The sequence below is a fragment of the Malaclemys terrapin genome, chromosome 1, assembly GCF_027887155.1.
Source record: "Malaclemys terrapin pileata isolate rMalTer1 chromosome 1, rMalTer1.hap1, whole genome shotgun sequence".
NCBI classification, from domain to species: domain Eukaryota; kingdom Metazoa; phylum Chordata; order Testudines; family Emydidae; genus Malaclemys; species Malaclemys terrapin.
In genome coordinates, this window is record NC_071505.1 from 102,954,340 (window position 1) to 102,980,212 (window position 25,873).

The 25,873-nt window shown below is 41.7% G+C and overlaps 1 protein-coding gene across 1 annotated transcript in view; it reads left to right on the forward strand.

Moving 5' to 3' along the window:
• Positions 1-25,021, forward strand: part of AKR1D1 (aldo-keto reductase family 1 member D1) — a 50,339-nt gene extending 25,318 nt beyond the window's left edge. The window contains exons 3-9 of the mRNA XM_054033688.1: positions 4,833-4,949; positions 10,272-10,349; positions 13,399-13,521; positions 16,232-16,341; positions 17,792-17,957; positions 18,905-18,987; positions 24,206-25,021. Of these exons, the coding sequence (XP_053889663.1) occupies positions 4,833-4,949; positions 10,272-10,349; positions 13,399-13,521; positions 16,232-16,341; positions 17,792-17,957; positions 18,905-18,987; positions 24,206-24,248 (720 nt within the window). The 3' untranslated portion in view covers positions 24,249-25,021. The remainder of the gene's footprint in view (positions 1-4,832; positions 4,950-10,271; positions 10,350-13,398; positions 13,522-16,231; positions 16,342-17,791; positions 17,958-18,904; positions 18,988-24,205) is intronic.
• Positions 25,022-25,873: the final 852 nt, after the last annotated feature.

Genomic DNA, 25,873 nt, shown 5'->3' on the forward strand with positions numbered 1-25,873 from the left:
GGTATACCTAGACTTTAGTAAGGCATTTGATACGGTTTCGCATGATATTCTTATTGATAAACTAGGCAAATACAATTTAGATGGGGCTACTATAAGGTGGGTGCATAACTGGCTGGATAACCGTACTCAGAAAGTTGTTATTAATGGTTCCCAATCCTGCTGGAAAGGCATAATGAGTGGGGTTCAGCAGGGGTCTGTTTTGGGACCGGCTCTGTTCAATATCTTCATCAACGACTTAGATATTGGCATAGAAAGTACACTTATTAAGTTTGTGGATGATACCAAACTGGGAGGGATTGTAACTGCTTTGGAGGACAGGGTCATAATTCAAAATGATCTGGACAAATTGGAGTAATGGTCTGAGTTAAACAGGATGAAGTTTAACAAAGACAAATGCAAAGTGCTCCACTTAGGAAGAAAAAATCAGTTTCACACATACAGAATGGGAAGAGACTGTCTAGGAAGGAGTACGGCAGAAAGAGATCTAGGGGTTATAGTGGACCACAAGCTAAATATGAGTCAGCAGTGTGATGCTGTTGCAAAAAAAGCAAACATGATTCTGGGATGTATTAACAGGTGTGGTGTGAGCAAGACACGAGAAGTCATTCTTCTGCTCTACTCTGCTCTGGTTAGGCCTCAGCTGGAGTATTGTGTCCAGTTCTGGGCACCGCATTTCAAGAAAGATGTGGAGAAATTGGAAAGGGTCCAGAGAAGAGCAACAAGAATGATTAAAGGTCTTGAGAACATGACCTATGAAGGAAGGCTGAAAGAATTGGGTTTGTTTAGTTTGGAAAAGAGAAGACTGAGAGGGGACATGATAGCAGTTTTCAGGTATCTAAAAGGGTGTCATAAGGAGGAGGGAGAAAACTTGTTCACCTTAGCCTCTAAGGATAGAACAAGAAGCAATGGGCTTAAACTGCAGCAAGGGAGGTCTAGGTTGGACATTAGGAAAAAGTTCCTAACTGTCAGGGTGGTTAAACACTGGAATAAATCGCCTAGGGAGGTTGTGGAATCTCCATCTCTGGAGATATTTAAGAGTAGATTAGATAAATGTCTATCAGGGATGGTCTAGACAGTATTTGGTCCTGCCATGCGGGTAGGGGACTGGACTCTATGACCTCTCAAGGTCCCTTCCAGTCCTAGAATCTATGAAAATTATAAAATGCCTCCTGATATTTTAGGCTCTTATCTTGTGTTCAATGCTTGCACATAATAGAATGTGCAAAGGATGCTTTCTTGGTGTGTTGTGTGTGCACTGATATTGGCATGGGCATGCTCTTAACACTCAGTCAATTTGCAAAGACTTTTAAGGAACATTTGCTAAGGCATGTGGGTCTTTTGCAAAATAAAACACATCACCATTACCCCCTAAGTAACTGTGTCTGCTAAAAATGACTTTGGCCCAAGCTCACCCACATAGCACCTGCAGGTTTTCCATTAAACATCCTGCAACCTAAAAATGGCCAGCTACATATTAAGAAGAAAGTTCCAAAATCTAGGCTGTCTACCAAAAAAATGCCCTGCAGCCTATGTTCAAAAATTCCCCATCTCCTTTCGGATTGAGAAACACCTTGAATTTCCCCCAAAAGCAGATTTAAGGCTATGTGCTGCACAAAGCATAGATACTCTGCTCAACTCAAGCTGCCCCTGTTAAGACAGGTGGCTACATTGGCAGGTGGTAGCTGAAATTTTGGTGTGGTCTTCAAGAATAGCCCTAAATAGAGCAAATTTCAGTTAACCCAGATGGGAGAAGACATAGGCCTGGAATACTGCATCCGAAATGTCTGTCTTCAAGCTAATCAGATGATGGGTATCTTGGGTCACAACTAACACATGGGAATCCAAGAACACTGATGGTTTTTATAATCCTTGACATCTGGGAATAATCCCTCAATGGAGGAAGCAGGCATAATTAGGGACTATATAAATCATGTGGGTGGTTTTAGAAAATTCATGACCGTGTAAATGGCAATGTATTGAATTTCACAGTTTGCACAGAATGAACGTAACCAGCAAACTTTAGTCAATTTCATTTGCGCCTGCGACTTTTTTTTTTTTTTTTTCCATTCTGTTTTCCGGCTAGATGTTTTTCATATGCACGTACACAGCACTCAATTCCTCTGCATGTGTACAGCACAGTAAGCTAAGGTAATATTTAAAAAATCCTAGTATGGGGGCATTTTCATGATTTCTGTGCCCCCTATGAAATTGTTATTTACACAAGGCCCTAGTTCAGTTTTCACTCAAACCACATCTGCTTCATGCCTACGGAGCATCAATGCAGCATTTATCTTTCAGTGAGGTTCTGAGCTTAAACAAAAACTTCCCTAGATCATGCAGAGACTCAGTGGCTTTGGCCACATCAGAAAACCAAAGCTTCCGCTCAAGCCTAAATAGTCCTTTCTTCATAACATCATTTGATCACATGACACAGCATCAGCATGATAAAAACTGACCACAGACATTGCAAATTTTTAACAAAAAAATCAGTATATGCTGGGGCTGTCAAGCAATTAAAAATCACACGATTAATTGTACTGTTAAACGATAATAGAATACCATTTATTTCAATATTTTTGGATGTTTTCTACATTTTCAAATATATTAATTTCAATTAAAACACACAATACAAAGTGTACAGTGCTCACTTTATATTTTTGATTACAAGTATTTGCACTGTAAAAAACAAAAGAAATGGTATTTTTCAATTCACCTAATACAAGTACTGTAGTGCAATCTCTTTGTTGTAAAAGTTGAACTTACAAATGTAGAATTATGTACAAAAAAAAAACTGCGTTTGAAAACAAAACAATGTAAAATTTTAGGGCCTGCAAGTCCACTCAGTCCTACTTCTTGTTCAGCCAATTGCTCAAACAAGTTTGTTTACATTTGCCGGAATTAATGCTGCCAGCTTCTTGTCTACAATATCACCTGAAAGTGAGAACAGGCATTCTCATGGCACTGTTGTAGCTGGCGTCCCAAGATATTTACATGCCAGATGCACTAAAGATTCATATATCCCTTCGTGCTTCAACCACCATTCCAGGGGACATGCGTCCATGCTGCTCACGGGTTCTGCTTGATGACAATCCAAAGCAGTGCGGACTGATGCATGTTCACTTTCATTATCCGAGTCAGATGCCACCAGCAGAAGGTTGATTTTCTTTTTTGGTGGTTCGGGTTCTGTAGTTTTCGCATCGGAATGTTGCTCTTCTAAGACTTCTGAAAGCATGCTCCACACCTCATCCCTCACAGATTTTGGAGGGCACTTCAGATTCTTAAACCTGGGGTCGAGTGCTGTAGCTATCTTTAGAAATCTCACATTGGTACCTTCTTTGCGTTTTGTCAAATCTGCAGTGAAAGTGTTCTTAAAATGAACAATATGTGCTGGGTCATCATCCAAGACTGCTATAACATAAAATACATGGCAGAATGCAGATAAAACTGCAGGGGACATACAGTTCTCCCCCAAGGAGTTCAGTCACAAATTTAATGCATTATTTTTTTTTAACAAGTGTCGTCATCAGCATGGAAGCATGTCCTCTGGAATGGTGGCCAAAGCATGAAGGGACATATGAATCTTTAGCGCATCTGGCACGTAAATACCTTGCAACGCCAACTACAAAAGTGCCATGTGAACATCTGTTCTCACTTTCTGGTGACATTGTAAATAAGAAGCGGGCAGCATTATCTCCTGTAAATGTAAACACACTTGTTTGTCTTAATGATTTAGCTGAACAAGTAGGACTGAGTGGATTTGTAGACTCTGAAGTTTTACATTTTGTTTTTGAGTGCAGCTATAACAAAAAAAAAATCGACATTTGTAAATTTCACTTTCACAACAGAGATTGCACTACAGTACTTGTATGAGGTGAATTGAAAAATACTTTATTTTGTTTATCATTTTTGCAGTGCAAATATTAGTAATAAAAATAATACACACTTTGATTTCAATTATAACACAGAATACAATATATATGAAAATGTAGAAAAACATCCAAAATATTTAATAAATTTCAATTGGTACTGTATTGTTTAATGTTCAATTAAAACTGTAATTAATCACAATTTTTTTTAAATCGCAATTAACTCAAAAAATTAATCGCGTGAGATAACTGAGATTAATCGACATCCCTAGTATATACCAAACTTGATAAATTTGGGGAGTTCATTTTTGTTTCCAAAGTCACTTGCTCAACCCTGAATAGATACTTAGTGACCTCTACTTGAAGCCACAAATCTCTGCAATTTTGTCCATGTGCAGACTTCAGAGCATGAATACAAGTGTACAGCTCAAAAAAAAATTTTTTTTTTTGTAGATTCTCTTGCTAGAGAGGGAAAGGAGAGCCCTCCGGTGGGAATAAGCAAACTTCAGAAGGTTCAGAGTCTGACTGTGGCTTAGATAACTATTTGAACTATTCTAACCATATGAGACCTCTCTGAAACCTTCCCTCCCTTTAGCCAATCCTTTCCAATCACAGGACCCTTGCTAAACATCCAGCCAAATTCAGGAAATAGAAAGTTGTTTTCTACATTTTAAGTATGTGGGTGTGTTTAAAATCTACTGTTTCAGGTCAGGACATGTTTGAGTTATGGGTAAAGGTTCCGGTCCGTTCTCTATGCTGATCCATCCTAGGGGGGAAAAAACGGGGCTTCTCCTTTGTGTAGATAAGTAATCCAATAATGCACTGACTTGCATCCTGTGCTAAGCCAATGTAGTCTGTAGTGCTGTCTAAAGGGGAGAAAGGTGGGGAAATCAAGTAACTGAATTTATATTTATCTCACTAGAACCAATAGTGTTTTTTTGTTTTTGTTTTGTTCCCCTCCCCTAGTTGTGGAATACATGTCACCCACCGGAGCTGGTGCGTCCAACTTTGGAGAAGACGCTCAAGATTCTGCAGCTGGATTATGTTGATCTCTATATTATTGAGCTGCCAATGGCATTCAAGGTAAAGAGAAAAGTAGCCCTAATGCTTATCACAGTATCTGTCTGTGTGAACCAAGTCCTCGGACTCAGGTAATTCTTCAAACTTACAGACAATTGTTTGTTTAAAAAAGTGGTTCTTTGGTGGTAATGTAATGCTTGACATTCTTTGGATGTGCATATTGCTCTTCATTGAAGAAGACAAAGCACAATAACATGAACTTTGAAGTGGAGACTCCTGGCTAAATAGAGTAAGCATAACTTGTCAAGTGGAATAAAGTGGGCCTTTAGCACTGGTGCTAGGAGAGCTCCTTTAGCTGGGATGAGAGGGGGGGATATTAGTCCTGAGGGCATTCTGCACCAAAAAATTAAAATTCTGTGCACAATATTTTAAATTTCTGCAAAATTTTGGAGTTTTTATTTGTCAAATAAATGTGGAGGTTTCAGCATTGCATTGGGGAGCAAAGGCCACTGGCTGCACAGAGGTGGGAGATCACTGTGCAACTATGCCCCCCCACTCCCCTGGGACATGGACTCAGCGGTGAGGCTGCACCCAACCCTGATGCAGTGCAAGGACCGTGCCTGCCCCAGAAACATCCCAGGGCCTTGCCCCTCCATACCAGGTGTGAGCAGGCAGGCTTAAAAGTCAGGAACAAAGTGTGGAGGGACTTGGTATAGAGGGATCCAGGTGTGGGTTAAGAGGGTTCTGTGTGGGGGAATCTGGGTGCAGGTGGCTCAGTGCGGGATCCAGGTGCGGAAGGGATCTGGTGCAGGGGGAGTGGGGCTCATTAGTGAGGTTCTGAGTGTGGAGGTGTGAGGCTCGGCGGGAGGGTCTGAGTCTGAGGGGGTCTGGATGCATGGGGGTTGGATGGATGGGGAGCAGCTCCTTATACAGGGATATTGCAGCTGAGGAGCGATGGATGCAGGAAAGGGGGGAGTTTGCAGAGTTTTCCTGTAGCCGGGGGAGAAATCTGGAGGTGAGTCTGACCCGGCCCCAGATGCCATGCAGGGGAAGAGGAAGTCCCATCCTCTCCTGCCCAGACTACCAGCTGAGCCAGGCGCAGGATAGGAGCCACCAGACAGGTCTTCCCCAGTCCCACCTCCTGCCCCACAGTGATTTACCTCTCTGCTGTTTGCCCTGGCCACCCAAAACATATTGCTGGGGAGAGTCACATGACCATTCTTGTGACTTCCCTTTGCTTCTCCATCAGAAAGTAATTTTTCTGCAGGGAAGCAAAGAAATCTGCATGCACAGTGATGCAGAATTCCCCCAGGAGTAGGATATAGAAGTCTGTAATAGTCTATGAAGCCCTCTATGAACCTAGTGTACTATCCCCATTTTCCAGATAGAGCATAGGCTGGGTCATAGAGTCCAGTCCCCTGCAATTAAAGGCAACTATGTTGTTTTGTAAGCTCCATCTTAAAACCACTTAAGTTTCTTGTCCCCTATTGGAAGGTTGTACTAGAACCAAACTCCTCTGATGGTTAGAAACCTTTTAATTTCCAATCTAAATTCACTTCTGGCCAGATGGGAAGATTAACCAGAGTTAAGTGACTTACAAGGCAACACTGAGTTAGTGGTAGAATTAGGGAATAAAACTGCTCTGACTCCCAGCCTTTGTTCCAACCACTAGACAGTCTCCATAGTATTTAAAGGTATTGTGGGAAACCATTTTCACAAAATCTTGCGTATCTGCTAGTTTGTGGCAGTCAGCTAGACAGACAGCTTTAGGAGGACAGACCTAGCATCTAAACATGGCTTATCCGAGACAGAAATTTAAACAGTCATGACTCCTTGTTCCCTCATTCTGGGAATCACTGGTGTTTGTGGAACTGGTATCATTTCTTGCAGTGTTGCCAACTCTTGCAATTTTATGACCACTCTCATAAGATTTGGTGCTTTTTCTTGAAGCCCCAGCTCTTAAACCATCGCAGGGGCTGGGAGCATTATGAAAGGAAGTCACTAGCCTTCATGGTTTCAGAGAGAAGGTTGAAAACACAATGCAAGTGCTCCCCAGAGCCTTAAACCAGAAGGCAAATATTAAAAACCCCAAAGAGAACTAAGCCATTCATAACTTCTTTGGAGGGGAAGGCTGGATCACTTTTAAATGCTCTGAGAGGACAACACTGCTTCCACCAAGCAAGGAATCTACCCGAGTCTTTTGTTTCCTGACAACTCTCAAAGCTCATGCCTTTCTGTGACTGGTGCATTCAAATGCCAGTACCTCTAGAGATCAAAAACCAGCACATGAAACTCACTCAGTTAGAGGCCCTACATTCCCTTCTCTCCTATGGAAGTGGCGTCCTGTTCCTTACACAAGAGTAATTGGCCTCAGATGTTAAGGATTATATAAATAAAGCTCTAGTATGGAACCCTTTTAGGTGTACTTTAGAAAATAGTTCCCACCATCTGGAATTTCCGGTTTCCTTTTACTTCTGTTGCTTTCCTCCCCTAGTTCATTCTCCCATATGGTGAAGGTCAGTGTCTCACAAAATAAAGATATTGACAGCTGACTTCTAATAAATCTACTTTTGATTCCCTAAATCTTGCTGCATCAAGACACTTTCATTTGCTAATGCAGTTGCAGTCCTGGAGCTCCGCTCATGCTTCCCTTTGGGGAGGGGAAAATCCCTTTCTTTCTAACACAATATGCAGTGAAGTATGGAGCAACGTCTGGACCAAATCTGGGAAGCATCTCTTGGAATTGGAACAGTTGTTTCTGCAAAAACCACACACAAGGCAGGATTTGTTTGGACAGCTTTCCCCATCTGCAACAGCTATTGTTGGGCTAGGTGTTGTTTAATCTCCCTAAAGCATCTTCAAATTTAACTTTATATTTGTGTGTTAATAGTACTCTATCAATTGGCACACAGACTTGTGTATTTTGTTTAGTAACAATTATGCCAGCACACATTTGCCACAGAAAGTGGCATCACATTACAAAAAACTCCTGTTTTGCCCCAGACAGAGGCTTGTTAGTTGAAGGAGACTTCCATTCTTGCAGCCAAAAATCTCACCTGCAAAATTAGCCTTTTATTAATATGTGAAAATATTGATGCTTGAGGCAAAATTCACAATCCTGCCTTTTGTTTTAAAATTGTAAACTCATCTCTTTGCTGATTTTACTGATGCAAACTTTTTTCATATAGATCTTTGGGAGGACTTTGTTCTGAGAGCAAAACAAAAAATTCACTCTGAAAGAGTTCTGAATATATCCAGAAAGGCTTGATATCTCAGTTCTTCTAGTGTCTCCCATCATCATAGTATCATTGGCTTATTTTGATTAACTTCCTGCCTTCTTCCCAGATGCAGTGGTGGCTAGGAGTTGTTAAATAGCCATTTTTCTCTTCCTTTTTTTTTTTTTTTTTTTTTTTTTTTTTTTGATTGCTAAGTCAAAGTGAGTTTGACACTTGGTTCTGAAGGCAGTGAGATCTAGAGAACTTATTTCTTTTGGAAATGAGTGTGTGGGTCTATTTAAGATGGACCAGTTGTAGATGGAAAAAAGCATTTATTGTAGTCATTGCTATGTATCCTGCAGCCATAAGAAGTCAAGGAGGATCCCACTCTATGGACTAACTTGACAAGCTGTGGGAAGAAATCTCTGAAGATCTAGTAACCACAATTGCTTCATTTTCCAAACTGTCTGCCTCTTCCCATCAGCATTGCCTCCATCTTGTCTGGTTCATATTCAGCCAGATCTTTCATCTAGGTGCTTTCTCTGGAATGCAGGTAGCTGTGAGATGGTCCTATTTGCATCAGTGATAAAGGGAATGTAGAGATGGGTACCATCTGCCTACTATGGCTTTTATAGAGACGGGCATCTCAACTTCCCACAGCAGCTCCATCTAGACATTGTTATAAAGGATTGGAGAAGGGATTAAACCTTGTAGAAATCCACAGGAGGGAACTCTAGATCTTGCTGTTTCTTTGAGCCTTTCTTTTTCTTTGCTGTCTAGAATACTAATACTAGGAGCAAAGGAATTTGGAGGTGGTCCCAAGTTAAACATTCTCTTTCTATCTAATGAGAGATGGCCCTAAAACCAAACTCCTAGCTCCAGATCCAACCCAGTTTGCTAGAAGTCCATACCTGCTTTGCAACGACCCTTACCTTTATAATGATCCCTATAGAAGACGCCAAACTTTGGAGTAGGATGTTCCAGAATCCTGAAATGTTTTGGCTAGGATCCCATCTTCATGAAGAACTCCAAACCCCTCCTCTACTCTTCTCTCGCTCACATGCAATTTGAGATGGAAAAGACCTAAAAGCCATCTTACTTTTTTCCTGACAGTGCAAGGTTCTTCCAATAAGACATAGTAACAGGCCTGTCTCTTGGGACTTGCTTTAAGGAATGCTCTAATTTTTGAGGCGAGAAACCTACACTTAATTCCACATCATACTCCAGTCTCTGAAATGTGAGGATGCTTTGTTGTACTAAGGTTCATTTTCACCCTAAAATACCTTGCAGCTGCACGTGTTGAATGTGGTGGCGCCAGTCACTGAGCACGTTAGTCACAGCTGCATATTCCTGAGGAATTACCCTGTCGACACGTTACCCCGCACTTTTTGAACTATGGCCCTCTGTGGTGTCTGGTAGCTGATCTGAGTTCAAAAGGCATTTAAGGAAACAAAGTGAAATTAATATTAAATGAATGATTGGCATTTTAAAATATACTGCCTGTAGTAGCAACAAATTGATCAGCAAATGAGAGAAAGTGGTGCACTTATGTACTAGGCCTATGGATGCTTGCAAGCATCCTGAAAGTTCTCTCTGGGGTATCAAGGGAGATAGGAGAACTTGGGGCATGATCCTGAAAGATTCTTGGCACATCCTGCCAGATGTCCAATGCACATAACTCTCATTAGCATCACTGGGAATTGGTCCCTCAAGATTATCTTGCAATATCAGATGTTTAACCTGCATTGCTCTTCAGTGTCCCTGAATGGTAAATCGCACAAGCAAGCTGCCTTGGAGGGGAATTGGGCTTTTGCAGTAGTCTAGGCATGTGGAAAAGTTTGGCTGCCATAATGGAATATCTGGGAAATAGGGGATTAGTCTCTTGAAAGCCATATCCCCTTGCAACCTCCAGGATAACATGGCATAACTCAAAATGGAACTTTTTAGTGCATAGCCATATGAGGGGAATATTTCAGGAAGTGCACTTAATGACTATAGCATTAAAGTGCTGGTAGATGAAGGGAGGATGTGGCAAGTGCAACATGAATAACCTCTTGAACTTGGTGTGTTTAGAAAGCCTCTGAATTTTTGTCCACTGATAAATGTACAGTGTGTGTAAAAACCCTGTTCTGAGTAGTGAAAGTTGAAAACTGTGACTTTGTTTTTTCAGCCTGGAGATGCAATCTACCCTAGAGATGAAAATGGAAAATATATCTACCATGAGACAAACTTGTGTGCCACTTGGGAGGTATGCAGCTGTAACATTCCTATGTATTTTAATGCTGTCACATCTGGGAAAGTGGTTCCTCTGCACTTTGGCTGAGGAACCTTGACAAGGCAATGTACGTAAACTTGCGTTTCCACTGACCATGCACTGACTCCCTGGATAAACAGGACTTGTGTGTGCAAGGGTATCTCATTCCACCAGCATTAAACTAACTCTGAGGATACGTCTATGCAGCAAATGAAGGTGTGACTAGCACGGACCGGCGTACCTGGGCTAGTTTTCATCTAGCTCATGCAGGTAACAAAAGTGAAGATGTCCGCTTGGGCTAGCAGTGCAGGATGAGCCTGCTGAGGACTGTGGGTGGCTGTCTTGGGTTGCTAGCCCATGCCAACATGTCTCTGCTGCCAGCGAAAATAAAGCTAGCACATATGCCAACACACGCTACAATCACACTTTGTCATGTAGATGTACCCCAAAAATGCTTTTAGAAATGGCTTTTCACGCTCCCTGATCCAGACATTGCACTTGCCTTCTGTTAGCTGGGGCTTCTGGAACTGTTCAACAAGTTTGTAGTGGGCTGTCAGAGACCACCACATTCATTGCCATTGGAGCTTTTCAAGTCTTACTACTTTCAAAGAGATGGAGGAGATAGTGGGCCTTAGTGACACATGACTAGCTCCTTCTTGGTAACAAAAATGTACAGTTTCAAGGTAGGATAGAAAATTATGTTGCCTCACAAAAAATAACTCTCCCTCTATTCTGGGGTATAAGTTACCAGAAGGGCATTCAACATTTCTTTTCATTACCAGGATTTTAGAGCAGTGGTTCTCAACCTTTTCAGACTACTGTACATCTTTCAGGAGCCAAGTTTCACCTCACTTTAACTACTTTCTTATAAAAATCAGACAAAAATACAGAAGTGTCACAGCAAAGGATTACAGAAAAAAATACTTACTTTCTCATTTTTACCATATAATAAATCAATTGGAATATAAATATTGTACTTGCGTTTCAGTGTATAGTGTATATAGAGCCGTATGAACAAGTCATTGTCTGTATGAAATTTTAGTTTGTACTGACTTTGTTAGTGCTTTTTATGTAGCTATGCTGTAAAACTAGGCAACTATGTAGATGAATTCCTGCATACCCCTGGTTGAGAACCACTGCTTTAGAGGGTAGTAGAACTGCATAGGGGCGCTGAATCTTAAATTGTCAATGGGCTGTGCCTTTCAAGGTTTCCACCTTTTAAATATCTCAAACCTGCCCTTACTTAGAAGTAGAAACTTTGGTTCAAGTAAAGGGGGCAGGGCAATACACAACCCATCCTTAGTCACTTCTAAACACCACACTTTTTTTTTTTTTCTTACACCACAGGTAAAACAGAGTCTTGATCTCAGTCTAGTCCTCACTTTTGCACATCCTAAGCCATGTGGCTTTTAACGACTTACTCAGCACAAGCAGCCTTCTCTTCTCAAGAGATGGGAATAGCCCAGGGTGCTACATGTCCGGATTAAATCTGCACTGGCAAAAGTTGTGTAGTGATGCCCTGTACTGGTTAGCACGAGGTGGTGTTGGTCAAGGTTTGGACACAATGGCAAAATTCTGAAGTGAGCTCCCAGGACTGGAATAAGAGAGGGGTGTCTTCCAGGGAACTGAGCTGTGCACGTAACTTCCAGAGTAGCTGCTCACAGTACGCTTGGCCCAAGCCAGTGTTGGTTGTTCCTCAGATTCACAAGTCAAATTCACTTAAACATGAAAAGAAAAACATCTGTCAGATGTTGTCTGTTCAGTCCCTGCAGCTTGTTACCCTCAATCTGTTTCTTATTGTAAAGCTATAGTATAACATGACAGTCTCTGTAACAATAGGCAGGAAAAACTCAGCTGCTGCTGCTGAGAAAGAGGTCATCACTGCCCGTAAATATTAAGATCAGTCTATATACAGCCAGCTAAACTCCTCCCTGGAGTAATTTAATTGTTTCAGTGTGGCTTCAGCAGCCAGTATTGTGGCTATTCTTGTTACCTCACCATTGAATGATGAAAATCATATGACAAGAAGAGGCCAGCCAGAGGCCATAAAATAAAGGGAGTCTTTTGCTTCCCTAATTCCCCTATTCATTTAAATCAGAAAAGAATAATAAAACTGACAAGCAGGACATTCAGTACCCAGATGTTGGAGACAAGAGTAGGGTCTACTGTAACTCTGCTTGATTGCACCACTGAACAGCCACTGCATTCCTCGGAGGGGTTTGGGGAGAGAGGAGAAGACTCTCTCTCTAAGCCAAGATACTCTTCTCCTGTTAATGAAGCATGGCATCAACTAAAAGCAGAGTATCAAAGTATGTGTAATGAAGGAATTATTGTATGTTTACCTTGTTCTTATAAGCTTCCTTCACTGCATGCCTATATTTGTTTGAAATGCAAATCCTGTAATCCCCTCAGCCCCATCTTCTCTTCCTGTTTCATTTTGCAATGAAGTCTTAATGCTGATTTTTTGTAATGCACAATTTCATGGCAACATTTTGGTGTTACAGGCATAAAATTGTGACTTAACTATAGACTCTGGCGGGAGAAGAGCCTGGGCTAACACTGGCACAATAATTCAGAAAGTGACAGGGAAGGGAAGCTGTCTCTTGTTCAGATGTTGTCTCCCTTTCCCCACCCCTAAAGCTGGAGCAGTGTGGAAGTCCCTCTAAAATTTGAAATAAAACTCTGGAAGTGAACATGTGACATTTATAAGTGCTGTCTCTCAAATGTTTCTTCTGATTTGCTCTGCTTCCTGGGAAAACTCTACCCTAGTATGAAGTAACAACATTGAAATCTGAGGTGCCTTGGTTTGGTCTTCTGAAAATCTATGGCTGCATGAGAATTGGGTTTAGAATAGGAAGAAAGCATCAATAGGAGTGCTAGTCCCTCCAAAGTAAAGGCCTTTCCTATAAGGCATGCACATGTAGCTCTCTAGACAGAGTCCTGAGTAAAGTATATTTCACTTAGCTAATAATGCTGACTTTCCTTCCCTCGAAGGTTTCTGTTGAGACTTTCTTTCTAATGCTCTCCGTTGCTATCTTTGCAGGCTTTGGAAGCATGTAAAGATGCTGGCTTGGCAAAATCTATTGGAGTGTCCAACTTCAACCGCAGGCAGCTGGAAATGATTCTGAACAAGCCCGGGCTCAAGCACAAACCTGTCAGCAATCAGGTATGATCCCAAGCAGAACCCTAATTCTACCTGAAACTGGCACTGTGGTACAGTGCTCAGAGGGACTACAAATACTTCTGCACATATGAGGACTTGTGTGCATGCACAGATGACCTACTGCAGGTAGTAAGCTACCCACCATACCGCCAAACTTTCCTCCTTTGGAGTGAGCGTGACTGATTTTTTCACTCTACACTCAATATAAATATCCAAATTTGCTGGGAACATCCATTTCCTTCCAGATCCCTCTCCAGTGCTTGAAAAACCTGAGTTTGTCCCATGTTGTATGAGTTTTAAGGGCTGTATGAACTCTTGTCACTGCAGGCATGATCAAAAAGGTTCAGCCATGTACCTCAAGTGATCCAAGAAAGTTCCCAACAGCCTGAGACATGCATGCCACTACCCAGAGGCTAACCAGCCATCAGTGAAGCAAGATGGCTACCTCATTTAAAACTATTAAAGTCCAACCCTATAGCATATGGGATATTGTGCTATTCTAAGCTTTGTGTGTCTGCTATAAGGAACTATCTTTAAGAAACTACAACAAGCCAAAGAAGTTCTAAGGCACTTTTCTATGTCCTTTCCATGGGTCATTCTGTGGAGGTACTAGACCAAAGAACTAACTTAGCAATAAGACTGTCTTACCCTCAGCTGAAGCTAAACTTGCCACTGAAATCATGGTGAAGTCTAAGTAAAACCCATGACAATGGGGCCCATAACCATTTATTTCTAAGTAGCTGGTCTGGATACAAGTCATTAGCATTGGGTGGTGGTTGGGGTGGCTTCTGATTTGGAGTTGGAGAGATGTCCAGTGACTGATATCATGGCTAGTGCTAATGGATATCCGTGTCAGCAGCATCAGAAAAGAGGCCAAAGATTGCATGGGAAAGAGAGGAAACAATCCTTTCACCCTCTGAAGTTGGCCTTGGAGGGACACTGGCAAGGTAGTGTTGGGGAAGTCTGCCACTGTCCTGGTACCTGTTCTTTGGCTACACAGGAATTTCCTTGTCTCTATGGCTGTCATTCTAATCCTTTTTTCCCCCACCAGGATTAAAGTTCAAGTTTAAAAACAAGTTATCAAACGAGCACCAAACACCATAACTGCTTCTGGCTGAATTGTCTGACTCCATTCCCTCACACCCCCACCCCCAAGACTATATCAATACTACCCTCTGTGGGCGTAGTAAAGATGCAAGGAAGAAGGTTATGATTTTTTTAAACAAGCAATTCTTAGGGTTTATTAACTTCAGGAACTTATTATAAGAGCAAGCTGCTTTTATAACTCAGGAAAAATTGAGCACATAGCCAGAAAAACTCACTACGGGCAACACAATAGCGGCAGGCTGGAAAGATAGAGGTTTGGAGAAGTCCATAACAAAAAATGTGGGGGTTTGTTTGTTTGTTTATTTCAATTTTCTGTTGATGGCATAAGCTGTCACCAACTTTCTGGAGGCAAACTAAGACAGCCATCATTTTGGATACAAAGAGAAGAGACAAGTACAATCAATAGGTAGCCAAGATGCTCCTCCCTCCTGGCATAGATCTCTATTCAGATGGCTATACATAAATGTTGGGCAGAACATAAAGGCTGGTGAGTCAGTTCAATAGTTACCCTCATGCTCCCAATCTCTCTTCCATATCTCATTTGCCATCTACCCGTTGGGGAGGAGGCAAATTTCCCCCCATGTAATTACAATCATGAAGTGCAAAGGTGTTAAACTGTCTGAATTGTTTCCCAAAAAGGAGGTCCACATTCCTCTTAGACTACTGTATATATTGATTCCCCCCACCCCCTCTTGCCTGGACATGCTCAAGGTCTGTCATCATTGGAGCTGTGTGAAACTTTTCAGCTGATACGTTGTTAGCTGAAAAATGCAGATTTGGGGTCAACCAAAATATTAGAATTCATGTTGAATTTGCAGAATTGTTTAGATCAGGGGTCGGCAACCTTTCAGAAGTGGTGTGCTGAGTCTTCATTTATTCACTCTAATTTAAGGTTTTGCGTGCCAGTAATACGTTTTAAGGTTTTTAAAAGGTCTCTTTCTATAATATATAACTAAACTACTGTTGTATGTAAAGTAAATAAGGTTTTAAAAATGTTTAAGAAGCTTCATTTAAAATTAAATTAAAATGCAGAGCCCCCCGGACCAGAGGCCAGGATCCGGGCATGTGAGTGCCACTGAAAATCAGCTCATGTGCCACCTTTGGCACCCGTGCCATAGGTTGCCTACCCCTGGTTTAGATCAAACCTAAAAATTCCAAAATCTAAAAATCTCATTTTGACACATTTGAAATGAAACATTTTTCCCCAAATCAAAACTATTTTTCATTTAAAAACTCTAAAATCTTAGAAAAATGAAGTGTTTTGTTTTGGGTCAACTTCTCAGTGAATCAAAAGTCTGAAAGTTTCTTTTGGGTTGATCCGGAACACACTCTTGGTATGGCCAATGAAGTGAAAAATCAATTATTTCCACAATGCCTGTCAGTCTCTCCCCTGGGAAGGTCAGGATGGCCTGCCATGACCAGCCTGGCCTGGATTTGAATGATTAATCCAGGGGCTAGAAGATTCCATTTTCTTAAGACATCTTCCCCTACAACCTCTAATTCATCTGAGATTATGGTTGGTCAAACATGCAGAAAGAGATATCAAGATATTATTCAGTATCTGTCATTATTTAATTTAATTGCTCCTTCTGTTTCATTCATGTAGGTTGAATGCCACCCATATTTCACCCAGCCCAAGCTCTTAGAATTCTGTAGACAACATGACATTATCATTGTTGGGTACAGTCCACTAGGAACCTCAAGGGATGAAACATGGTAAGTCTTCATACTAGCCTCACTTGTGCGGTGAACACTGCTACCAGAGGGTTGCAAGTCTCCCCACAGAGATCCAGCAAAAAGTAATTTAATGGCTTCTCCCAAACTCTTGCTGTCCCCCAGTGGGGCAAGTATGAGCATTTGGAGCTGGGCTTTTCCCCTTTTTGGAAACATGCTTCAGAGAAGCCAAAGTTCTTAATTTGGGATTTGGGTAAATCTACCCCACCATCCCTTTTACTAAGCTGTAGCTTCTCAGCTCTAACTTGGGAATTCAAAATGTGATTCCCAGTATTCCTCAGGCCAACGGGCTATACAGGGTACGTCTACACTACAGCTGAGAGCAAGCCTCACAGCCGGGGTAAACGGACTGAAGTTAGCGCACTAAAATTAGCAGTGTGGACATTCCAGCTCTGTCTCAAGACCACCCAACCCCCTGGGTCTGAGTTCAAGTGGCTTGCCCGAGTCTCCACTGGAGCGCCACTGTTTTTAGTGTGTTGGCACAAGTCTCTTGACTTGTGCTGGGAGGCTTGCTCCTAGCTGCAGTAGACCTAGGCAGCACTGACTGACCCTCTGAACTGATCTCCTTGCCTTGCTCTGTCAATAAGGAATGCCAGTGAGTCAGCCCCATACAGTTGGCCAGAAGAGAGGCAATTGTAATATGGAGCTCTGAGGCTGAAACGAGTAGCTGCAAGGAGGGCAAACACTAGATCATTTAGGGCACCAAACAGAACAGAGGACCTACCCAGTGGAAAACACATGGGACTCTTCCTAGAAGTCATGAGGAACATCTCTCCTCTCTTCTCCACACAACTGATCCCATGATAACTTGATCTGGGCTGTTCAATACCTGACTCAGAAGCAGATCAGGATTATCAAGAAACAAAGGTACAATATCAGGCTTCCCAAAGGCTAGAGGATGCCTGTATGCTTTGAATCTGATCAGAGGTTAGAGGTGGACAACTTATTAGATCACCCAGTCCATCTCTCTGCTCATGTAGGACTGATTCCCTTGGTACGCTTTCTAGAGTCCTGTCCTGTTTACTAGTAAAAATTCCAAGTGATGTTGCTTCCTGTGGGAGACTAACTGCCTTTCAAATCTTATTGCATTATTTAGTGTTCGGCTCATGTCCTACTGTAATTTATTTGACAATCAAACTTCCAAATACTTTCCAGATTGAATAGGATGAGTGCTGGCTCGTGATCTGTAAACTGCAGATCAAGAGTGGACAGATGAACTTACGCATGTTACTTCCACAAATCCTATTGATTGACGGAGGCAGTGGGAAACAGTGCAAACATGGTGATAACTGATGCATTTAAAATTAATCTTCATTTCATAATAGATTGTCCGAATCCGTTTTTGCTTTGGATTTCTGCTTTCTGCCACTTTCTTTAAATACTCCACAATCAAAATAAAACCCACTTTTTTCTTTTTTTTTTTAAATTCAAGGGTAAATGTGTCTTCCCCTCCTTTACTGAAGGACCCTGTGCTGAATGTCATTGGGGAAAAATACAACAAGACGGCAGCACAGGTTGCTCTGCGTTTCAGCATCCAACGAGGGGTGGTAGTCATTCCCAAAAGCTTCCATCCACAGCGGATCAAAGAAAACTTCCAGGCAAGTTATAGATTCATCTCTGCTCCACTGATATTGCTGACCCCTGCTTAGAGTGTCTTCCCCTTCTCTCCTGAGGCAGAGAGGAGACTTAACAACCCATAAACCTTTCCTATGTTGACTCTCTTACTAACCATCATTTCTATCACCTGGTGATGGTGCAATAGAGGGGAAGCTAGTATGGACAGGACACTGGACTCTTCTACAGTGTCATCTAGACTTATTCTGAGTAGACTAAAACTCCAGCAGCCAGTCTACACTAGTGCTCTCACCTGTAGTAGTGCAACAGTGAGAGAGCAAGTAAACACTGAATATAGATCAGTAGTTATTAGTTTTATCCATTTTAATGACACTAAACGTGTGTGCAACTTGTGTCCTTTATTCCCAGCCATGGCTTGTAGTTCCTTGATAGCCAGACACAGAAGAGGTGTTGTGTACCCTTCTGCCTACATGGTAGGAAGGTTTACAACTTTTCCTAAATGTGTCTCTCCTTATTGCCCCCCCTTTTCTAGGCAGTGTCTCTCCCTTAAGAAACCAATGGTCCAAAGGAGTTAGCAGAATTGCCATATTGTCCTTGAGACTGAGCTTGGCAAATATTACAGGAATCTAATAAACCCTCCCCAGAATTCGGCTTTCATATTTAGTTAAAATGCGCAAGGACTTTTGCATTTGTTTCTGCAAACCAGTTGAAATTTCATAGAAATGTAGGGCTGGAAGGGATCTCAAGAGGTCAAGTCTAGCCCTCTGCGCTAAGGCAGGACCAAATAAACCTGGACCATCCCTGACAAGTGTGTTGTCCGACCTGTTTTTAAAAACTTCCAGTGATGGGGATTCCACAACCTCCCTTGGAAGCCTATTCCAGAGCTTAACTACCATATGGTTAAGTTTTCCCTAATATCTAACTTAAATCTCCCTTGCTGCAGATTAATCCTAATATCTTTTTTCCCTAGATTTTTGACTTCTCACTCACTGATAAAGAAATGAAGGACATTGAAGCACTGAATAAAAACACCCGTTACGTGGAGTTGCTGATGTAAGTCCAAGCTGTATCCCAGCCTTATAGCAAGTGAATGGAGGCTCTTGAACAGTGCTGGGTTCTTAATGTAAACCCTGCCATGCCCACACTTCCATCCACAATCACGACTACCTTATTTCAAGAGATTATCTCAAGGTGACAAAAGAGCATCTGAATTTCAAACACCAAAGCAAAGGGGGGGTTAAGTCTAGTGGTTCAGCACATAAGATGACTTGTAAAACTTCAAAACTTGCAATATTTGCATATGGTTCAGAGTCTGAACAGCCTCCTAGGTCAAGGGGCTTGTAGGTGGTGGTTGGTTCAGTTCCATCTCTGTTTTAAAACTCTCTCCTCTTTCCTCAAGTGGTGGTGACTGTCCCAGACCGCTAAGGAGCATACTGTAGAGATCACTCAGTAAAAGGAATTGCTCAACAATTGTCACTGTCTCTCCACTCCTAGGAGTGGAGTACTCTCTTCACTCTGCTGCACCGCCATTGCTTTCCTCATATGAGCGGTGTCACAGTTCAAGGTAACTGCACCTGTATTTCCCCTCAGTGGTGCATTAAGGGCATCCATTCTTAGGCTTCCGGCTCCCCACATGTTGCCTCTCTTGGGTGGAAACACGTGTTTTTGTCTCTCCCTTCTAACTGGGATATTTCTACGCTGAATAGTCCCCTGCCTTCCTTGTGATTATCCCCAACAAAATGCAGGCTGCCTAAGCAAGCTGTTTTGCCTTCTCTTCAGAGATGGTACATGGTGTAATTGCCACAGTTCAGCTACCACACAGCTATATCTAAGCAAGCACACTTAATTCTTAAGCTAGTCAGCATGCACATAATTTCTTTACCTTATCAGTGGTCACCCCAGCTTCACCATGGGCTCTGGTTGGTGATTTAGTCATTCAAACCCTACACAGGTTTTTCCTGTGGTCACAAATTCATCACAGCTTCCACTCAGAACAAGCACCCTTGTGACATGGAATCATCATTTACCCAGTGTGGGCCTTTCAGGACATTGTGATTACCTAATCAGCCAGACAACGGTTTTCTGCCCAAGCCAAAACTTCAAAAGGGGCGTGAGTCACTGTCATTCCCTTCACATGAAGTATTTTCTAGAAAATCTGCTTAACATATGTTCTTCTGAGAAGTCCTGTTGAAATTCCTAATGCTTCTCAGAGAGTGCATTAATCACATCTCCTAGAGAAGTTGCATACAATTCCACAATAACACGTAAATAAGGCAGTTTTAATACAATGGACCCCAAAGGCATTAATTTAATTCAATAACATTTATCTTAATTCCATAAGTCATCCAGGATAGTGTTATCTGTCACAAGTGAGCGCTGGAGCTGAATCTCAAATTCCTATCATGTGCATAGTGCTATCACTTGACAGTTGCATAGTGCCTTTGATCCTGAAGCATCCTAAAGCACTTGCCAGTGTCCCCTTCTGAAGTGCTCTCACCTCTGAGGTGCAACACTATAGTGGCTTAACTGCATACAATACACCTGTTTAGCACCACAGGTAAAAAGGAACAATATTTTAATCTGAAACTACCCAAGAAATGTAGGAAAGTCTAATATAATCACTCAAACCCTAGAATTTGCCCAGGACACTAAAATTCGCCCTACTCTTGCAAAGTGTTTTATCTTAATGAGAGACAGCCAGGAGTTTAGTTTTTAAGGCTCTTCGGAAGTTTACTAACTCAGGAACCACCAGCATCACCCCTAGAGCCATCCTAAGTCACACTTTCCTCTGAATCCAAGCAGAAAGAAAGAATGTACCTGTCTGAACCACAAAAACCACTTCCTGCAGGTCCCATCCAACTGCTGACCCGGCCTGACCATCTTTATCTTGCAAGCTGAAGTTCACCACCCAAGGCGGTATTGCTGCAGCTGCATGGGACACTTCTCTTAGGACTCCTCCAAGTGGGCTGAGCATGAGACTATCCACCTTCTAGTACAAAAGCATGTCCCGCCTATGGCTATACTGTATGTTGGCCCCTTTTCAGGACACTCACTGTGTAACCTAAAGCAACAAAGGCATTAATTTTGGTGTGTCCCTCTCCACCTTCTTGGATTAGCTCTCTTGTCTCCTGATCACTGCGCTGGGACAAAAGCTCTAAAAATTCTAGGATTGCAGCATCTCTAGAGCATTATTAGCTTTTTTCCTGCCTTTATCTATGGTTAGAAAAGTCTACCAGGAACAAATGGACCAGATTACCTAGCTACCTAAAAGGTGACTGACTATACACAATAGGAAAGGTTAATTAGGTTGAAGAGGCACTAAAATCTCAGCAAGGTGCTTGTAATCTATAATTACTGTTTGTTTGTTCATTCCGTGAATCTGGGGATAGCCAAGTGATCAACTTGCAATAGGTTTTCAATGATTGTCTTTTTCTATTTAAAAATTGTCTAAAATTATCATGTACTTGATACTAGAAATTGTTCGGATTTCTTAGCTAAAATTCCTAACCTGCAGATATTTCTAATTTATAATTCAGACTCAGCTTGTGACAAGTGAATCTTGGCTGGAATTCATAAATATCTTCGTGTAGGGAAGTTCAATGCCCATGGGGAAGGGGGAGAATGTTGAGAAGAGGGAGGACATTCAATTAAGTTTAAAGGTGGTAAATTCAAAACTAATAAAGGAAATACTTTCACATAACACATCATTAGCCTGTGGGATTCATTGCCACAGGAAGTCAATGAGGCGAAAAACTTAGCAAGACTCAAAAAGGGAGTGGACACTTTATATGGATAACTAAAATATAGAGAGTTGTCATAATTATCCGCTTTTGGGTGGAGATGTTAAGCCTTTGGCTTAAACAGTGAAGCATATCTCAAATTTTTAGAACACAATTTTGCCTAATTTGTGTGGGGCAGATGACACCAGGTCTGCTTAAGAATGTGTTAGAACACTCTATTAAGCATCTGGACCAGCCCCCGTCAGATGGGACATTGTCTGGTCTGATCCAGCCTGTTAATTCCTGTGTGAAAAGGTCAAACAGTAACATGAAAATATACTTTTTGCTTAATGTACTTGTGGGGAAATATTCCACTATTGCAGGTATGAATGAACGTTTTTGACCTTCCCATGTTTTTTCCAGCTATAAACTAGAATAGAGCTGTGTACAAGTACATTTCATTTTGATAACATGAGTAAGCCTTGGTAACTAATAAGATAATGCTAACTGCAGTGGAATTTTACACCAACATGTTTGACAAACAATGCAGTGTCTGAAATCTAAACTCTCTTCAGGAAAACTCTGATTTTGTTGAATTTTGTTTTTGTTTTTCCAGTGGGAAATCTAAATGTTTCAGGTCAGCTGATCTAGGTCAGCATGATGTGCCATAGTGCCTCATGGGAGTTGAAGTTCAGGTGCCTCATCCTGCCACATTCTCCCCTGTGAGCTAGGCTTCTTGGCTGGACTACATCTCCCATGATGCACTGTCTCTTCTTTCGTTGAACCAGTAGCAGTGCACCATGACCACAGTATATCATGAGGTGTGGGGAGCCTAGCCCAGAAAAAAATGGAAACATGAGGCACTGTGGCTACTCAGGGACACAGATTAATGCAACCCAAGCTGAAACAAAACATCTTGATTTGGTTCAACAAACTAGTTTTTTCAATCTGGGAATGTCAATGTTTCATTTTGGTTGAAAATGTCCAAACAAAATGTCTTCACATTACTGAATTGAAATAGGGTGACCAGATGTCCCGATTTTATAGGGACAGTCCCAATTTTTGGGTCTTATATAGGCTCCTATTACCCCCCCCCATCCCCTGTCCCGATTTTTCACACTTGCTGTCTGGTCACCCTAAATTGAAATGTTTGAAACTTTCCATTCTGCAAATTTCATCCTTAATTCGGAAGGAAAAAAAGTCAATTATCACTTCCCATGGGATAAATTCCAGTTTTTATCCAGCTTTACTGGTAATACACTAACGGTGCAGGTAAATAAGACAGCTGCCATGATGCACTCAGCAGTGTTTCACACAACCAGTTATTTTTACGGACAGGAAGTGCTGGCCTACATATTCATTATAACCTACTTTATTTCAGAAACCACCTATAAATATCTGTTTAGTTAGCCAGAAGACTGGAAGTGTAGTGTAACCTCCAGGTTTTCTGGGACTAAAGAGGGAAATATGGAAGACATTTGTATTTGCCTGCATTTGGCTCTGGGAACATGTCTGCATTTTATGGCATTCCTAGATCATCTTTACTTTTCCCAGACATACACAACTTATAGGGAGTCTGAAGTCTTGCAATCAGATGGACATAAAACAATTGCATTAACATACATGAACTTCCCCACACCTTAATTAGGTTATTCAAAGGCTCCTTGTGACCACTCCAGAATGAATGCTTTTAAATAACTAACCAGGGTATCCACACCCATGCTGAGTCACTGCAATTTAATTAAAGGGGACAGCCAGGAGTAGCTCTGATGCAAAAGACTCATGGGGGGGGGGGGGAGGGGAGAGGAGGCCAAGCCAGAGCAGACCCATCCATGCCAGCTCAAACAACTTGAGCTAAAGAAATGAATCTTTTTTCAGAGCTGCTGTTTCTGACCTTTCTCCAAGTTTAGCCAGTACTGGGACTCTAGCTGAGGCGTATTCTAGCCATATGACATCCATCAAACAAACAGTGGCATTTTTTTCCCCTGCAGAAGTAGGAAAACCTGCAGATTTACCCCTATGTTCTGAAACCTATGTAGAATGTTTTGCATGAAGAGGGTTTAACATAGGTCTGAAGTCTCTAGCAACAAGGCAGGGAAAGCTTGCCCTAATGTGCCTTGTATCTGACCTGGAGGGGACCACCTTTTTTTTTTTTTTTTTTTTTCCCATTCCTGGTAAGTCTCTGGCTTCCTGAGTCTACCCACAAAGCTGTCAGTGCCAGTGCTGACTTGTGTGGTATGAATACGAGTCCACACAGAACTTAACTAACTCACACATCCTGCCCCAGAACTCTTCATGTAGGTCAATGCACAGCTTTTGATCACTTTCACTCAGTAGAGTCCTTCAGCTAACATTTGAAGCTTACCAACTATCTTCTTTTCTTAAGCCTATTTGGGTTACCACTAGTAGCACTTTATTATAGTAGCAGGCAGAGACCTCAACCAGGTCTGGAGCCTGTTGTGCTAGGCACTGTATAAATAGTACCAGTGCCCAGTGTTGCCGTATGTAATAGCTTTTGTAGTGAAGACTCTTTATCTGAATTCTCTTCACAGGTGGCGTGACCATCCGGAGTATCCCTTCAATGATGAATATTGAAAATAAACCATAGCAGCATATATTCAACTCAGTATTGTGGGGCTGGGTCCAAACACACCTAGTTCTAAAGATGGGGCTTTCACTGTAATGGAGACTTTCCAGAACATCAGAATTAAAACATGAATGAAGTTACAGTTCATTTGTCTCTTCAAACTTTTCTTGTCACCCTTGCCAACAGTTGAAGGATAGTTCTGTTTAAGTTACTGATGGGCCCAAACCATGTGAGCTGAATACCTTAATTTTTTTTATTTGGGGCAGGGTGGAAGGGGAGAAGAGCATGCAGGACCCAAAATGAATCCTGTTTCTGAATTTTAATGTGCAATCTATATAAAAACAAATCAGAACATTCCTGACTTGTAGAGTTTTTAAAAACTGGGTTGAAACTGCAATGCAGGCCCATTGCTACCTCAAATTGAACACTGCATGTCAACTCACCATCATGTTTGATCTTGCAATGAAACCAAAGCATTGAATTTGTGACATCAGAATAATTTCCACAGCAATAGGCTGGCAGCACAAACACAACATTATCAAGATCCAGTGAAAAGGCTGGTTGGGAGGAGGAAATTACTTGGGCATTTTAAAAAAATGGTCTAAAGGAGGTTTTACTTCTGCATATGGTCTCTTCTGCTTGAGTGTAGTGTGGAAACCACCACTTTAAAGAGCTGAAAGTGAGTGTCTCTCTTGCGCTTTCTTTCTTTACATCAAGCTGAGCACATCCTTCTTGCAAATCCCAAAAATGATGATTCACTCAATAAACTATTCATTTCAAAGCTCTGAAAAAACTCTTATTTGTAGTGTGCTTAACGGTGAATACAAATTCCTGACCCAGTCTTTCCTGCTCTAGTAAATGTGAATTTAGAAGAGAGATTTTGTTAAATATAATTTGTCTTTGTATTGTGCTTGGTGTGAGGCAGTACAAGACTTGTAATTTCAACAGTATCAAGGAAAGGAATCTGGCTGGACATGGTACACTTGTAGAAACTTCCTTGTATTTCCTCCAGAAGCAGAAAACATCTCAATTTGTGGAAGTTTGACTGGGTAAACAGGGTCTGCAGTAAGGGAAGGCCCCATCCTCTTCTGACTGGAGTTTTCAGGTTAAGTATTAGAAAAGCCACTCTCCACCTCATGCCCAAAAACACCAAGAAGGAAAAGTTGTCTTGGGGTAGCCCAGAAAATTGAAGTCCATTGTTGAAGGGGAAATAAAGGGAAGAGGGGTGGGGGATTTTTTTAGGTTTGTATTTTTCTCAGATAGGAAGATAGTCAGACCGGAGATAAATAATTCTTGGAAAGGTAAAACACAGCTACCTCTGCTCTGGTTAATAAACTCAAGCCTTGAATGGACATGCGTCCTGTGCTGAATTGCTTAACTGTAGCACTGTGCACTACTTTCATACTGTAACCTGACCAAGCTCAGGTTGCATACCCAGCACTCAGGCCAGGTTTGGCAGCATTGTTTTGTAAATTAGAAGTTGCCTTGATTTCTCAAATCTTGTCCTTTAAACCATTCTCTGCAAAACCTAGAGATGAGATCTGCACTAAAATGCTTGATCTAACCTATGCATAACTCTTGGCTAAACCTGGATTCCAAACACCCCTCTGCATCTAGACCGTGCCTGAAGTTC